At 39.8% G+C, this 18,865-nt stretch overlaps 1 protein-coding gene across 1 annotated transcript in view; it reads left to right on the top strand.

Annotated features, from left to right (window-relative positions):
• The first annotated feature begins 2,726 nt into the window (after positions 1-2,726).
• LOC124282901 (HCS2 neuropeptides-like) overlaps positions 2,727-18,865 on the top strand; it is an 87,168-nt gene continuing 71,029 nt past the window's right edge. Inside the window, exons 1-2 of the mRNA XM_046718943.1 lie at positions 2,727-2,873; positions 3,672-3,707. Of these exons, the coding sequence (XP_046574899.1) occupies positions 3,686-3,707 (22 nt within the window). The 5' untranslated portion in view covers positions 2,727-2,873; positions 3,672-3,685. The remainder of the gene's footprint in view (positions 2,874-3,671; positions 3,708-18,865) is intronic.

Below are 18,865 nucleotides of genomic sequence, written 5' to 3'. Positions count from 1 at the left end.
ATGGCCTTACGTCGATAAGTTGATAACGTAAGGTTTTGAATGGTGTTATTGATAGAAATGACTACACATTATGTAAGTATCGACTTTAATTCTTTTCTTCGTTGCATACAGTATTGCATTAGAATTTGAAATTAAACTGCAATGACGTAATATGTAACTATTTCTTTTAATCATTTGTAATAACTGTGGTTATAAACAACTGGTATAATTTATTGTTTTGTGAATCACCTTCGAGGGTTTGTTTTTAAAACAATTACAGTTCCTATCAGACCGATTCCAAATGATAAGTGATTAAATGCTTTAAAGTGTAAAAGTTAAAATTGTGAAGCAATTCATCAGTGGTGAGTGTACATTTTCTGCGGAAATATTTGAAGTGGACAGTGACTGTACCTAGTATTTAGTGGTAAAACGGTTCGATTCCTCAATGGGTATATCGTGTGATGCCAATTTCTGGTGTTCCCTGCTGTTGTTGGAATATTGCTAAAAGCGGCGTAAAACTAAACACACTCACTGTTACAGATGACTCACAACGGACAATACCTCTTAACAGTAATCCACACAAAGCAAGCAATTGATTTACACATAACTAAGTAATTAGGAAACACTGCCCAGTTCTTAACAAAGTCAAAGATGAAATTATTTCTCCAGGTTTAATAATTGAAAGATGATGCAACATGTGGGCGAGTGAGTGAGTGAGTGAGTTGGGTTTAACGCCGCTTTGAACAGTATTCAAGTAACACCACGGCGTGCCTTTTTGATGTGGGAAGAAAACCCGAAGTGATGATGGTCTCTGACGTATCCCACATTGGTGAAGCCCACAAATACAGGTATGGTGCTGACAAAGCAAGAAACATGGTCGGGGCGAACAAACATCAAAGGAATAGAGGAAAAGGATCATGATAAACTGGAAGCTGATTATATTCAGTTTGAGCTGACTGTCAACAATTACTAGTTGACTGCAGTTAACTTGTCTGACGAAAACCACGCAGGTTGTTATGAGAACGCCCACTAGTCGTGTCAGGAAGATAACTATTGTATTGTGCTGAAGAAAGTCTGTGATTATTTTAGATACAGCTTGACTGCACGTTGTCCTTGTCATAATTATTTGAACACAACTTATCAACTCAACATTTTTAATTCTCCTGAAACACACACACCAACCATGGTGCATGGGATTATTTTTGTACACTTTCCAGTAGGTTGGAAATGGCAGTATTTACGAAGAGTAATGAAAATGGGATACACAGAGGCTAATGGTTGTACCAGTTGTATCATCTGGAGAATATGAAGAAATTACAGAAACACTTTTTGGATTGGCTGTTTAAGGTCGGCGGGCTATAAAGTATTAAGTCTGGACCAGAAAATCCAGTGATTAACATCTTGAGCATCGATTTACGCAATTGGGATTCAATTACATACACCATCCAGAAACCATTTAGATCTCTTTCACTCTTAATGGTCTTAAAATGTAATATATGGAAAATTCAGCTTCTATTAAGTTATTTTAAGGTTCATATCGGTGTTAGAGAAATAGATGACGCAATTCATCTACATCAACAACCGGAACACAGAGTAGGTGTTTGGCGGTTTAGCCAACGACCATTTTCAACTGGTAATCAATCTATGAATTGTAGTTTGGCATTTTTATATAGGAAAATATTTTACTTTTGTTTAGTTATATATTTCTCAAATGAAGGTTGATCCTTTAGGTCTCTGTAATTCTTCCCTTTGGGTTGGCTTGGTTGACACATGTCATCGTATCACAATTGCACAGATTGATGCTCATGCTGTTGATCACTGGATGGTCTGGTCCAGGCTCGATTATTACAGACCGCCGCCATATAGCTGGAATATTGCTGAGTACGGCGTAAAACTAAACTCACTCACTCACTCACTCACATTCTAAAAGGCACGTGCATGCAACTTACACTTATCAGAGGGGTACACGATCTACACTACCAGTTATCAGACTTCTGGTTTGTGGAAACCGCGGTAGCTGAGTCGGTTACACCGCTGACTTTGTGTTTGCAAGAAAACTACTATCTAGAATCTGTACTTTACCGAAAAAGTCTAATCCCAGATATTATACATGCTATATTACCTTTTAAAAGCATTGTGTATTCACATCTTTACATTTATTGTTCAGCAAATATTGGAAGGATCATTTAGGAACACAGGAATTAGAAGGGGGAGAGCTTTTCACCCTGTCGTACACCACCGTGGCAAATAAAATCAGAGAGCTGGTGGTTAATGGTAACTTAACTTGCAATGTTGTGGTCCATTGTCTAAACCTGGATCAAAGACCTTCTTCTAATTCATGTCAAGTTTATGTCATCGACCGACCCTCCTTACTTTGTCAAATCCTTTGCGAAAATATCTGGCAACAAAGCTTATTATTATCTTGTTCTTTTGTATCTTCAGAAATTACTTCAACATTTGCACTGCAAAATGTTGTCACAAGCAGAAAACATTTTTTCTATTTTTTTGCCTGAACAGGATCATCAACAAATTCAGCTAGTTTGTTCTCAGTATTCGAGTGAAAAGTTTGCAAAAACAATTTTGGTCGCATTTGTTTTTGTGGTCAGTATATGTTTTGACACAGTTTCTGACTCCTGGTGGGATGAACAAGTGTGTGACCTTTAACCTGGCCGTGTCATAGATCAATGCCCCGTGAACCCCAGTCTCACTTTCAGCACGTGTTGGCGCAGTCAATTCACTTACAACGTCCCTCGTGATATTTGACAAAACGTGGTGGTCAAACCTTAGTCTGACCAGTTTGATGGTTTACTCTCAACTATACCAAGTATGGATTACAAGGAAACTTGAGGTGTTTGGCAAAGACGTGTACTGACCTGCAGCATTAGAGTAGAGAGGTAAGTAATTCAGAATTCTGGTGCACAGAGGGAAACATCATTGTTGATCGATCCTCGAGATGTCAATCACTGGATTGTCGGTCCATACTTATTTACAGACACACATTTCCGATCCAAGTAGGTGTGGCTGTTTGTAGCATGAACACAGGGAGAAAAACACAACAGCGTAATTTACTGTGTGTTGAGGAGAAACAGGGCTGTCATGATTGACGTCCTAGTCAGATCCTGCTAAGATAATCCTTTATTAATCGTTTTATCACTTTTTCGTTATCATTCATTCAATCATAGAGATCCTATCACTTTGAATATGACAGAAAACTGTTAATGTTGTCATTGATACTAGAAAGAGAAGGTACTCTATATCCCACAAATCCGAGAGAATGCGAAACTGGTTTAACGCCGTTTTGAACTGTGTGACATATATAAATTGAGATCTTGGCATGAAAGGGAAGCTCGTAGCGCTGCTGGTCGTTGAAGTTTAGTCCAGGATTACACAATCCTTAATGAAGGATTTCACGTTATTAGTAAAGCAACAGCCGAGGAACATGTGGTGGTCGAAATAAGAGAAACATTGGAATTATTGCGGTTGATTTTATTATGTGTCCGATTTAAAGAATTTCTGAAGTTAGCGATATTACTTAAAACATGAATTATACTGGCGTAAACACAGCTTACGGAACACTTCTGCATGGTTCTATTATTAAATATATTTTGCTTTAAAACTTTGAAATAATTCCATATATTAGACATCTAATGTTTGAAAAATCCAAATGAAACCAGAGCAATGCTTTATTTCAGGAGCTGAGTTAGACATGCCAACTCATTGTTCAGTGGGTAAGTATTCCCATATTGGTCTGTATCCGGATATGGGGCAGTGGGGTAGCCTAGTGGTTAAGCGTTCGCTGGTCACGCCGAAGGACCAGGTTCGATTCCCCACATGGGTACAACGTGTGAAACCCATGTCTGGTGTCCCCCGCTGTGATATTGCTGGAAAAGTGTTAAAAGCGGCGTAAAATCATAATCACTCACTCGTATCTCTGTGAGACTTTCTGGTGGTCACAGTTACAATACAAACGGATCGCACTAAATTACGGTCTCTCTCTCTCTCTCTCTCTCTCTCTCTCTCTCTCTCTCTCTCTCTCTCTCTCTCTCTCTCTCTCTCTCTCTCTCTCTCTCTCTCTCTCTCTCTCTTTCTCTCTCTCACTCACTGTATCTGGGTAGATTAGTACACCCGATAACATGTTACTTCATAAATATATAATTGGCTTTAGACATTATATACATGTGAATATTCGAAGCCAGATATTTGGTATTCCGAGCAAACACTTTAACCGCTAGGCTAACCCCACACCAGTTATATCAGGAAATGAGTTCATATAACTTCCAGCTTTCAGTTAATTTTGAACTATTTCTGAGAATCTATTGCTGGTATTATCACAAAGTCTTCTTTTGTCCTAAAGACAACTTGCTAATACGAGTAGAATTGTGGAATGAATGGTGCTTCAAAAAGATATCCTACACTACAACGTCCTTTGGTATGACGTGGCCGGGGTTCGAACCCGCTACCTCCGCTCTCCGGGGGGACGCTCTAACCACTACACAACGGAGGCGGTATATATTGAAAGGACAAATTGTACCAGTGATATAACCTGTTTCTGACACGATCTGCTTAAATACTGTGCGTGATGGTTTTGTCAGATACCTCTGGAACACATTTTGCCACTCCTTCACGTATATTACACAACCATATTTAAATTGTATCCTCTATTAATTGTGTGGTGGCATCTTCATACTAACATACGGAAACCGGACACGATATACAACACGATTTGTCCTTTACCATGGCAACAAATGATACATTTGGGATTACACTTCCCTGTTTTTGATTTGAGTCCTGTTCGGTATTGTAATTATCTGACTTTCATTTCTGTGGAAGCGTTGGTGGGTGAGTGGGTGAGATCGCTGTCTTTGTGTGCCAAGTGATTAATCTAAAATGTTGGCTCGCAACCTTAACGCCACTCACCCAAAGGTACTAGATTTGTAACTTCATTTAGAAAGTGTAATCTATAATAGAACAGTTGCGCCATTTGACTACTCTGTAAAAGGCATTGTGTCTTCATTGTGTTAAGACACAATGTTATTTATGTGTCCTTTTAGTTTTCTCCCCTGCGTGTTAGTGACAGCCGGGATCATGTGATGTGAGCCGCTTGTCACTGGAGACGAACATAGTGCTAACAGTAAACACCTGTTATCATCAATATTTGATAGTGATTCACAAACACAATGATAAAGTCGGAGACGTGCTGTAGATTCTGGATTCGATATTTACCTATTTTATTAGGCATCAGTGGTATCTTAACGATTCAGTTACACTACAAACTGTTCACTAAAAATGACGGTCACGGCCTCATCTCAACATTTTACGAGAGCCTCAGTCATTTTGCTGCCCCCTTAGAGCGTGTGAGTGAGTATGGTTTTACGCCGCTTTTAGCACTGTTCCAGAATCGTAAACGACTCGTCGGTGATCCTGCGAAGTTAGGTTAGAATTGATCTTCAGCAACCCATGCTTGTCGTAAGAGGCGACTAACGGGATGGGGTGGTCTGGCTCGCTGACTTTGTTGACACTTGTCATCGTATCCCAGTTGCGTGGATCGATGCTCATGCTGTTGATCACTGGATTGTCTGGTCTCAGTCCGCTGCCATATAGCTGGAATGTTGCGGCGTAAAACTAGACTCACTCACTCACTTGTCGGTGTGACGAGCGAATGATTTAATCCCAAGGTTACCCGACCACTTAAGATGTACTTTAGAATCCGCACTACTGCATGTAACAAAACTGACGTTGTTTCTTTAGCTGTGGAGATGATTTCGACACCCCCATTGTTGTGAAGCGATATCTAGTTGTAAAATGTCTAACATCTACGTCACAGGATATGTGATCATAGGCGGACCCAGAGCGTGTGTGTGTGTGTGTGTGCGTGTGTGTGTATGCAGGGGTGCGCACACACCCCACCCCCCTTTTCCTTTTGTCCTGAGAGTTTATTACCCCCCTTCCTCAAAAATCTGTATCCGCCCCTGGTTTTGACTCAAGGATTGGTGGCAGTGTTATTTGTGGTGCCATAATTCGCTGGAGCGTCCCTTGGGAACGCCAGACATCGTAGATTAGTATCCAGGTTCACCCATCTGGTTCTGGGGAGGCAGGCGAAGGGGGTCATCGATTTTGTGCACGTGTACTAAGGGGGGGTCAGCAATTTTGTACATAGTAATATTAAAGTATTATGCTTAAAAATTATGGGAAGGGAGGGGGTCATTGATTTTGTATATGACACGCCATAAATTATGAACGGTCCCTAACTCACTCCGTAGTTGCAAAGCCTTTGTTAGCAGTTCGCGTCATTTCCTGCTTGGCATGATCTTAGACATTTGTGTGTAAGTAACTATGGGTTTATGGCACTAAGTAACTATGGGTTTATGGCACTAAGTAACTATGGGTTTATGGCACTAAGTAACTATGGGTTTATGGCACTAAGTAACTATGGGTTTATGGCACTAAGTAACTAGGGGTTTATGGCACTAAGTAACTATGGGTTTATGGCACTAAGTAACTATGGGTTTATGGCACTTTCAACAATATTCTAGGTATGGGCTTCATCTTTACTGAAGTGGGGAATCGAAGCACGGCCTTTAGTATCCCGAGAAAACGCTTTAACCATCATCCCAAAATAATACAAGGGTAGTGCTTCTGACGTAGATTGTTGCGTCACCTATTCGTATATGAGTGAGTGAGTTTAGCTTTACGTCGCACTCAGCAATATTCCAGCCATACGGCGGCGGTCTGGACCGGACAATGCAGTGATCAACAGCATGAACATCGATCTACGCAATTGGGACCCGATGACATGTGTCAACCAAATCAGCAAGCCTAACCACCCGATCCGTTAGTAGCCTCTTACGACAAGCATGGGTTACTGAAGATCAATTCTAAGCCGGATCATCACGGGTGTATTCGTATGTGAGTAGCGCCGGATAACGACTTTGGTGTGGTATGAATGGGACTATTTAAACGTAGCTTTGTCTTGTTTTCCGACAAATGTCCAAATAGAGAGGGATCCCTGGGGTTGATGACGGAGGTGATGTGTGGTTAATTATTTGCTGATCACGACAAGAGTCAAGTCTGATTCATCACAAGAGTAAGAAATCTGAAATGCTCTCCTTCCCAGCTCCTCCATTCTCTACACCCTGTCCCACATTTCTCTCCTCACCACCTCACGCCTCTCTCGCCGAAGGTGCGGTGGGGCAGTCTAGTGCTTAAAGCGTTCGCTCGTCACGCCGAAGACCCGGGTTCGATTCCCCACATGGGTGCAATGTGTGAAGCCGTTTTCTGGTGTCCCCCGCCGTGATATTGCTGGAATATTGCTAAAAGCGGCGAAAAACCAAACTCAGTCAGTCAGTCAGTCAGTACTTGTTATGCATTGAAATTAACATCTTTTAACACCTATGTATGTACCCTCTTGTAGATGAGTTTACTAGCTTTTTTTATATTAGACTCCTGTACCTGTGTTTATAAGGAAGATATGAGCGTTTATGCTGCTCCCATACTGTGCCTTGTCTTAATTTCGGAAGTTGGATTACCTTTTCTGGGAAGTGAATATCACCATCAATGTTTGTAGCTGTAAACATAGACTAACATCTAGTCTCTGAAAGGAACACAGTTTACAGAAGAAGAAAAACTAATCGTAAAATATAATGAAAAGGAGCCGAGAGACTTTCTTCAGTTTCAGCCTGAAACTGTGGAAATCTAGACTTGCCACATCTTCTAGACTCGCATGGGCTTTCTTGGATATGTTTGTTTCAGGGTCTGTATGGCAGACTACTATACTATTCACACTTTGCTAAGGATCAAATCATGGATTCAACAGAAAACTATTATTATTTATCCAGTTTTAAATGGATACAATTTCAAATATAAGGGACATATTTAAGCTTTTATGCCGCTCCCACCTTTATGTATACCCTTATTTTATCAGGGTTTTTGCTTACTACAAAATTTTACAAACTATTGTCTCAATATCCACCTACATGTATATCTATTTGTAGTAGAGCCTACTTATACATATATTCCCTTCACTGTACATATGCTTACAAGTTAGTTATAGTCGTTTATGTACCCAAGTATTAGCACATTTCTTTGCTGGTCAGAGGCTAGGTGCCAACTTTCACCACGGGTCGGGTATTGTCCTCTGCGACGTCCGCGCGGTTACGTTATAGCTGGACGTGGCCAGTTATCCAGATACACACGGGGAAGTCTAGACTGCTCTGTGCATGTCGGCCTGCTACCAGTTGTTAATCGCCGCATCGTGGGACGACCTGAGGACTGAACTTGGGAGCTCAAGACTGGTTTTTGTGATGGTACATCTTGTTCTGGTCTGTTTGACCTATTGATCACTTGGGGTGTTAAATGTTTATTGGCCCGACACTCTCCCTGTAAGTGGCAGTAGTTAGGTCCTTATCACCCCCCACTCATTAGGTGTCACCAGTCAATATATGGTCTGATCCCTGAGCTGGCTCCGATTTCTCGAAACAAACTTAAGATTTTACTCAAATTTCAAACTGAGTTTGACAATTTGAAACAACTGAATTTTAAACTCAACTGCATTTTTTAAATAAAAGAGCCCAAATATCTTAAGTAATCTATCCACCAAACTCAAATTGTCCACTATGTTTGAGTTTATTATCGATTTTAGTTCATTCTGGGAAATGCATTTTCTCAAATTTGAGTAAAAACTCTAACTTAAGTCAAAACTCAGACTTAAGTTGTTTCGAGAAATCGGGGCCTGGTCTAGTAAGGCGAGTTTACTTAGCTAGTTAGCTTGTTGTTTCAAGCAGCTTGTTGTTGTGCTTGTAGTGCAAGTTCATTCATGATTGTGTCCAACAATCGGGTTGTGTATTTGCTTACTATTCTGGATCATTTTCCGTCCAGTCTCCCTGGACCGTAGCTGGCGCCGTGACAGTTATCACCGAACAGCATGTGTCCCTGGCAACATTTTGAGATGCGTTATGCGTGTACATCTCTCAGTGTCCGTGTCTCACGAAAACTGGAAACACGAGACGCACGGATAAAACGTGTTTTGTTAACGACAGCTTTCCTCCATCCGTGTCCGTTCCGCCCTTAGGACCTGCTTTCTGGCGGCTCTCGGGACAGGGAAGGCTGAGATACGGGCTTTCCGTCGATAACAACCACGTTGCTGTGCTGATAACACAGCGGGTAACCTCAAAATCTCAGTTTCATTTGCACGTGTAGCGTTTATCTTAGGTCTGAGTGCCGTGTCGCGGACAGCGCCAGCGTCCCAACTAAAGAAGGACTGTGCTGCAGTTATACAGCCAGGTTAAGACTGGGGAATATTTAATAGGTTGCAATTCTATGAATGCATCAGATCTTTCTCTCCGACCTATCCTGGAAGTCATTAAGACACCGTTAAAGCAAAATATCTAAGCAAGACTAAGTACTGGTATCTTTGATCCTTACAAGCATGTCTACAGATCACAGCTAAACAAACTTTGGGGACACGTTGTATCTTCTAGATCTTCTTCCACACCTCTCTATCTTCACCCACACCTCTCTATCGATCTCACCTCTCCCACACCTCTATCGATCCTCTTCCCTCACCGCCTCTCTCTCTCGATTTTTCCCTACGCCTGTCTTGGTCTGCACCTCTCATACATCTCTCGATTTACACCCATACCTCTATCGATCTTCACTAACACCTCCATCGATCTTCACTAACCTCTATCGATCTTCACAAACACATCTCTCGATCTTCTCCTACACCTCTATCGATCTTCACCCACGCTCCTCTGGGTCTTTCCCAATACTCCACATCTCCCGTTCGCTACCCAACACGTCTCTACCACGTCTCACACGTGACCTCTCTCCCACACCTACCAACCACCCTATTCTCGCCCCCCACGCCTCCAATCTCTCCCCGTCCCCACATCCCCACATCGCGTCCTAATCCCTCTCCATAGGCATCCCCGCCCCCTTACGCAGCACGTAGACACCCACCAGCACCGCCATGCTGCTTCAACACTGGGGACATGGCGATAGTATTTCGGGGAAGGTTGTATATGAATACATCAGTCGTATCGACTGTCATGACATTCTCTTCCCACAGAGGTTACTCCTGTCATATCTTCCTACGTAGGAAGATATGACAGGAGTTACCTCTGTGGGAAGAGAATGCTGTCATGAGAAAACTGAGGAATTTAACGTCTTTTCAAGATAAGTGAACTTACTTAGCGACAGCACACAGTGTGCGCGTGCGTACGTTTGTGTGTGTACCTTTTCGTGTTGACTCCCATGTTGAAACTAAAATACTTACCTTGAATCAGCACGTGAAGAACTATGTGTAAAACCAACAAACAATAAAGTAATGTAAAGTGATGCAATTAACAATTGTACTCTAAAATTAACTAAGTTCTCAAATCAATACAAAGTTTTGACTATTGCACTACAACACAATGTGGCAGTTCAAACATTCAGTTTAATACAAGAGCAGTGGTTATATACTACTCACACTTTGCTAAGGATCACAAATTCCACAACTTTACTTAAACGTAGATTAATAATTTGAAATTGTATCCATATAAACATCTGTTGACGTCTTTTAGTTTTACGCGACTGAGAGTCAAACCACGGACGTTTCACTCTCCGGGCAGACGCTATATCAACGGGGGTGGTAGAGTAACCTAGTGGTAAAGCGTTCCCTCGTCATGCCGAAGACCCGGGTTCTGCCGAAGACGCCGTGATATTGCTGGAATATTGCTCATAACAGCTGCGTAAAACTAAACTTACTCACTATATCAACGAGACCATGGACGCGGTTTGGTAGATTTGAGATGCAATGGAGTAAGTAAGCGTTGAGTAACACTACGATTTTTCAATGTTCGTTTGAAACATCTGTGTTTATAATACAAACTAACACCTGAATACCATACGTGCAATGAGATAAATACCACCCAACACAGAGAACTGGCAATCCGATACAGAGAGGTTTATTTCAGCAACAGGCCTTCGAGCCAGAATGCATTGATGATTTGTTTCCTTGGCCATGATCATTCACCTATATTCTGTTGCTTTAAACATTTCTGACATGGTATGATATCAGGGTTATTGTACTGAATTAAAGATACCAAGGTGTAGCTAGTGTATGGTTTCGTAACATACTTAGTGATATGTTTGTCTCTTAGTGTTGTGGTACCCGTGACGGTCCGGGTTAGAATATTGATCTTCAGTAACCCATGCTTGTCGTAAGAGGCGACTAACGGGATCGGTGGCCAAGCTCGCTGACTTGGTTGACACACGTCATCGGTTCCCAATTGCGCAGATCGATGCTCATGCTGTCGATCACTGGATTGTCTGGTCCAGACTAGATTATTTACAGACCGCCGCCATATAGCTGGAATATTGCTGACTGCGGCGTAAAACAAAACTCACTCACTCACTTAGTGTTGTGGGCTCGCTGACTTGTTTTGGTTTTTTAAAGAGATTTATTCATTCAAAATCAGTAGATACAAGTATACAAAGTACATGATGCAACAACACTTGTACACCGTAGAACAGAAATTCATATGGGTTGGCATTACAGATATTGGGATCTTCATTAGGCTGGGAATGTGTGCAGTAGAGATGACCATTTTCTGTCAAATTGTAATATGTTTTGACTCTTACTGGCAATAAACTTTTCTGTCTTGAAAATATCACTCAATATTTTTACAAATGTATCCAGTGATAACTTATTTTTTTAATACTTGATATATGGATATATTTTTTACTGGCAAGAAGTATGTGATTCATAAGGTCGTTATTATATCCGCCAATTAAGACTGTATATTTTGTCAGGGTAAAATTTTCTGTTGATTTATCTTCAATATATTCTTTCAGTTTCAGCCAGAACGTTTTCACACACTCACATTCCCAATAAACATGTATCAAATTTTCTGACATTAAATTACAAAATGAGCAAAGTTCATCATCTACTAATTTCATTCTCAATAATTCTTTCTTTGTGTAGACAATATTGTGGATAAATTTAAACTGGAAGTCAATCAATTTAGTATCTTTTGTACATCTTCTATATTTTCTAAAAATATCTTGCCATGGAATTGCAATATCAAAGATATTTTGCCATTTTTCACATGTTGATGGTAGGTTTTCAGTAGTTATAAGTTTATCATAGAAATATCTGGATTTCTTTGGTGCTGAAAGTAAATCTATCAGTGGTGTGTTAAGATAATGATTATGAACAATCAATAAATTCTTCTTGTAGTTTCTTTCCATTTTTTGGGTATATTTGAAAGAACCTGATAATAGTCAAGAATTGTGCCTTTAATTTTGTAAGATTTCTTAAGTTCACTAAATGGCAAAATACCTTGATTTATACACAAGTCTCTTATAGAGTGAATACCTTTGAGATGCCAATGTCTTATAATGAAATTACTATTTTGGAATTGGTGATTGAACCAAAGGGGTTGGGATAAGATTTGATCAATATCTGTAAAATCAGTGTTATGTGTTTTATAGAATATTCCCCATGCAGCCAATACATCTTTTCAATAGGGATTCATAATACTCACATAATTTTCAATATTGGCTCCAAGCAGAAATATATCTTTAAATGGAAAGATACTAGGGCTAGAACTGCTATTATTTTGAAGATATTTATGTAAAACTGACAGTTTTAAAGAGTTTATGAATACCTGTACATTAACCATTCTGAGTCCCTCCTCTTCATATTTTCTAATAAGTGTCGTTCGCTTTATCTTATCCCGCTTATTATTCCAGATGAATTTATAAAATATATTGTTTAATTTGTCAATGAATTCCTTTGGAGGATTTGGGGGTGAAGTGAATATATGCACCAATGATGAAAGTGCTAAAGTTTTAATAACAGTTATTTTCCCTATTAATGTCAACTTTCTTTTCCTCCAATTCCCTAGAGTTCTATTAATAATTTCTAGTCTTTCTTGTATTAATTACCCAAAGGTTATTTAAATTAGGATTAAGTCTTATTCCTAGAATATCAAAATCCCCATTATGCCAATCAAGCTTAAGATCCTGGCATAAAATCATGCTATTACCTGCCATCCACACTGCTTTCGTTTTATCTATATTTATTCTTAAACCAGACATTTTGTAGAAATTATTGAGAGTGTCAGTTGCTGCCCTTAAACTTTCTTCACGCCCATCGAGAAATAATTCAGTATCATCTGCATACTGTCCAATTTTATGTTCAGTGTTATTCAATGTAATTCCTTTTATTGCAGTGTTGTTACGGATCATTATTCCTAAAATTTCAGCCACTAAGATGAATAAATAGGGAGAGACTGGGTACCCTTGTCTACAGCCCCTTTCATTGTCAAAAAATTGTGATAAATGACCATTCTGTATAACACATGATGTAGCATTATTGATTAATATTTTGATCCATTTTTCCATATTGGGTCCAAAGCCAGACTTTCCAACTATTAAAATTATAAATTCTTTAGAGAAAGTGTCAAAAGCTTTTTCAAAGTCAATAAGTAACAAGAGTCCCTTTTTATCTTGTACTTTAATTTGCTTCAAACACAATGTCGTATAATAGTCTAATGTTCTCGCTAATACACCTTCCAGGTATAAAACCTGTCTGAGTTTCATGAATAAGAGTATTCAATGTTGTTTTAATTCTATTGGCTATACATGTGCTGAGTATTTTATACAAAGAATTCAGTAGGGAAATTGGGCGCCAGTTTTTTAACAACTGTCTATTTTTGTTAGCTTTTGGAATACATGTGATGACGCCTCTGTTTATTGTTGGACTTAACATATTTTGCCTGAATGCTTCTGATATATATCTACAAACCCAAATATGAAGATCTTTCCAGAAAAATTCTATTGGGAAATCATCTACTCCTGGGCTTTTGTTATTTTTCATTGATTTAACGGCTCGTGTTATTTCATCTATAGTAATATCACCCTCAAGATTTTCAGCCTGTACAGTGTGCAGTTTGGGTGTAATAATATCATCAAATATATTAATATAGTTATCTGTTATTTTACCACCTGATGAGTATAGATTTTCATAAAATTGTCCTTGTTCATTTAATATAGCCTTACCATCTGATATTACTTCCCCTTTGTCATTGATAACACTATTCATAAGCTTACTGGTATAATTTCTATTTTCGAGATGACAGAAATAGTTGGTTGGTTTTTCTCCTTCCTCGTACCACTGAATTCTATTTCTTATCTGTATACCTCTTATTTCATCTTCTTTTAATTTTTCAAACTCTAATTTACATTTGGATAGTTCAGAAAGTTTAGTTTCACATATGGTTTGGAAATTTTCTCTGATTTCTTCTTCCATTGCCAAAATTTTTCCTTCTAAATTTTTGCTTTTTTCAGTTTTGATTTTTTTTAAGTAGGAAGAGAATGTCATCTGTTCCCAATTGCGCAGATCGATGCTCATGATATTGATCACTGGATTGTCTGGTCCAGGCTCGATTATTTACAGACCGCCGCCATATAGCTCGAATATTGCTTAGGGCGGCGTAAAACTAAACTCACTCACTCACTTAGTGTTATGCAGGATTCACAGATAAAAAGTACATGCATTTCATCCTCAATATAGACTATACCCTTCTGTTTACAATACAAACACTACCTTTGAGTGTAATCAATGTTATCATAGCGACCAGTTTCAACTGCTATTTTAAAATGACAATATCTTAACCGTGAAGGGACTGCTCTTAAATGGAAAGGAATGTCATAAGATAGGTACTTTTCAACATCAAGGAGTGATTTGAACTGTTTATAAAAACAGTTTTTCGAAGATTCATTAACAGAGGACTGTCATGGCTGCACGAATGTATCCAACAGCCTTCTTATATAAGATGGATAAACATATTTACATCACAGACAAACACATAGCCATAAGAAAACAGAATATTCTTAATCTTTGTTACCCGTGTTGTGCGCCCACTGCGGTCTAGACATTTGAGCATAACTTAACTTCGATATTGTAGTGTGTAATGTGGAAGCTGAATTATCCAATCCGAATATAGTGATGAAGAATCTGTAATAAGCTAAGAACTCTCAGAAAGGCGCCCGGACCTTTAAAGTTAACTTCCATATTCCAGATTGTTTTAGCGGCTATGCAACAGGTTCAGAGACTCTCCGCACCTTTGATTCAAAAATTCACCAAGTGTGTTTTATGTGGCTAGTCAGTAGGTTCATCCCCCATAAATATCCCACCCCCAAGAAACATTTACACTTACATAAAATATTAATGAAATAGAACTGATTTGATCACAAACATCTGTTCCTGTACTTTCTGCGATGAAGGGGCTCCGAAACACACACACTCACGTCCTACACCCTACACTCCCTGTGTTTAGATAAATCTGTTTTATCTCCACACATTTAACCAAAAGACGGCAAAACCCTGTAAAATCCCCATTTAGCGACATGTAGCAGCGTATTAAACCAAGCCCCTCGTATCAGTTGTGCCACTGCTCCCCTTCAGCTCAGCTTAACTATTTGTTGTGAAATGTTGAGTATTTGAGGTGTGTGAAACGCATTTGTGGCTGTGGATGGTGGCGTGGGATAATGATGGTTGGTATCGTGGTAACAGCGTGGTTGGAAGGCGAAGTGGTAGCAGGCAGCGCATGTTGTGGTATTACACAGCAGCATAATGGTAGTCTGTGTGTACATAGGGAATGCCGGGGCTGTGGGGTAGCCGAGTGGTTAAAGCGTTCGCTCGTCACGCCAAAGACCCGGGTTCGATTCCCCACATGAGTACAATGTGGGAAGCCCATTTCTGGTGTCCACTGCCGTGATATTGCTAAAAGCGGCGTGAAACCAAACTCACTCACTCTGATATTAGGGACCGTTCATAATTTATGGCTAAAGGGGGTGATGATGATATTTATGGAGAGGCATGTACAATGTGAATGACACCCCGCCCCCCTTCCCCTTCCCATAATTGTAAAAGCAGATTTTAAATCAATTTATGTACAAAATTGCTGACCACCCAAGTACCCATATGTACAAAATTGATGACGCCCCCATCTCCCCAGAACAAAATAGGTTCCCACCCATACAATCATCATCACCCCACCTACCCATAAATAATGTACGGTCCCTTACTGGAACATTACCCAAAGCAATTCTGGTAAAACACGCTCGTTCACAAAAGAATAGTCGGTAGATTATTTAATGTTTCAGCCTATCACCGGAACATGTAAAATCAATTAAAAGCCGATGGACTGTGTAACTGATGGTTTCACTTCTGACTAATATTCTACGAATTTATATTTCTAACAAACCCGAATACGACCCTTATTTCAAAGAACGTTTATTTGTTTGTTTGTATTATTAACGCTGTGCTCAGTGTAATGCAAACGACCTGTAAATTATCGAGTATAGACCAGACAATCCAATGGTTGACATCAAGAACATCGGGAAATTAAAATAAAATTATGTGTGTCAACCAAATCAGCGCTCGTGACCACCAGATCCCGTTAGTCGCCCCTTGCGATAAGCAGGGACTGCTACAGACCAATTCTAACACATGTCGTCAAGGGGGAGCTAGACAGGCACAAGTGTAACATATGTTATATTTGGGATTACACTTTCTTAGTAAAGTACAGATTCTAAATTCTAGTACAGGCACGAGTGGTCATTACGGGGGGTCTACTGCCTTGAAATATGCAACCCTGAGAAAATTGAGTTACGTGCTATCAGTGCTAACAGTGTTAGCCTTACTCCATGTCCCGGGATGTTTTCGGACCGGAATTGATCCGCAGCCTCTTGTCGTAGAAGGACTGGCATCCAAGACATTGACTGCGATCGTACCCTGACGGGGCGGTTCGGAGACAAATCACTGGTTTTGGCTGGTCCAGACTGGCATGGATCACATCACATCATGTACAGGACATCACATCATAGTTCTGTATCATACTGACTGACTGACAGAGTTTGGTTTTACGCCGCTTTTAGCAATATTCCAGCAACATCACGGCGGGAGACACACATTTTACCCATGTGGGGATTCGAACCCGGGTCTTCGGCGTGACGAGCCAACGCTTTAACCATTAGGCTACCCCACCGCCCCAGTTCTGTATCATAACTCTTAAACGATTAGTCTGAGATGAAGCATTCTTCTGGGCTTGTCGCTTTTTCTTTTCTTTTATACATATATGCTTATGTGTGATAACTGTCATGGAATAAAGATGTTAATCTATTGAAAGATGTAGACTGTGAATGTAGTTACAGATAAAATAATACTAGGATCAATAGGTGCTGTAACAGCAACAACTAATCGTACCACGAATAGGTTCCGTAACAGCAACAATTATCGGTAAGTAAGAATGTACCGTAACAGCAACAATAATCGTAGAATGGGTAGATACTGTAACAGCAGCAACAGCAGTAAGAATGTACTGTAATAGCAACAATAATCGTAGAATGAGGAGGTTCTGTAACAGCAGCAACAGCAGTAAGGTTGTACTGTAAAGGGAACAATATTCGTAGAATGAGAAGGTACTGTAACAGCAACAATAATCGTAGAATGGGTAGGTACTGTAACATCAACAATAATCGTAGAATGAGGTAGGTACTGTAACAGCAACAATAATCGTAGAATGAGGAGGTACTGTAACAGCAACAATAATCGTAGAATGAGGTAGGTACTGTAACAGCAACAATAATCGTAGAATGAGGAGGTACTGTAACAGCAACAATAATCGTAGAATGGGTAGGTACTGTAACAGCAGCAACAGCAGTAAGGATGTACTGTAAAGGGAACAATAATCGTAGAATGAGGAGGTACTGTAACAGCAACAATAATCGTAGAATGGGTAGGTACTGTAACAGCAGCAACAGCAGTAAGGATGTACTGTAAAGGGAACAAAAATCGTAGAATGAGGAGGTTCTGTAACAACAACAATAATCGTAGAATGGGTAGGTACTGTAACAGCAGCAACAGCAGTAAGGATGTACTGTAAAGGGAACAATAATCGTAGAATGAGGAGGTTCTGTAACAACAACAATAATCGTAGAATGGGTAGGTACTGTAACAGCAGCAACAGCAGTAAGGATGTACTGTAAAGGGAACAATAATCGTAGAATGAGGAGGTTCTGTAACAGCAACAATAATCGTAGAATGGGTAGGTACTGTAACAGCAGCAACAGCAGTAAGGATGTACTGTAAAGGGAACAATAATTGTAAAATGAGGAGGTACTGTAACATCAACAATAATCGTAGAATGAGGAGGTACTGTAACAGCAGCAACATCAGTAAGAATACACTGTTACGGCATCAATAATCGTAGAATGGGGAGGTTCTGTAACAGCAAAAATAATCGTAGAATGAGTAGGTACTGTAACAGCAACAATAATCGTAGAATGAGGAGGTACTGTAACAGCAACAATAATCGTAGACTGAGAAGGTACTGTAACAGCAACAATTATCGGTAAGTAAGAATGTTCTGTAACAGCAACAATAATCGTAGAATGAGGAGGTTCTGTAACAGCAACAATAATCGTAGAATGAGTAGGTACTGTAACAGCAGCGACAGCAGTAAGAATGTACTGTAAAGGGAACAATAATCGTAGAATGAGTAGGTACTGTAACAGCAGCGACAGCAGTAAGAATGTACTGTAACAGCTACAATTATCGGTAAGTAAGAATGTACTGTAACAGCAACAATAATCGTAGAATGAGGAGGTTCTGTAACAGCAACAATAATCGTAGAATGAGTAGGTACTGTAACAGCAGGGACAGCAGTTAGGATGTACTGTAACAGCCTCAATAATCGTAGATTGGATAGGTACTGTAACAGCAGCGACAGCAGTAAGAATGTACTGTAACAGCAACAATAATCGTAGAATGAGGAGGTTCTGTAACAGCAACAATAATCGTAGAATGGGTAGGTGCTGTAACAGCAGCAACATC

The sequence above is a fragment of the Haliotis rubra genome, unplaced genomic scaffold, assembly GCF_003918875.1.
Source record: "Haliotis rubra isolate DU_JTF1 unplaced genomic scaffold, ASM391887v1 Scf306, whole genome shotgun sequence".
Taxonomy (NCBI): Eukaryota; Metazoa; Mollusca; class Gastropoda; order Lepetellida; family Haliotidae; genus Haliotis; species Haliotis rubra.
The sequence above is the reverse complement of the archived record's forward strand: the minus strand, read 5'-3'. Positions and strand labels throughout refer to the sequence as shown.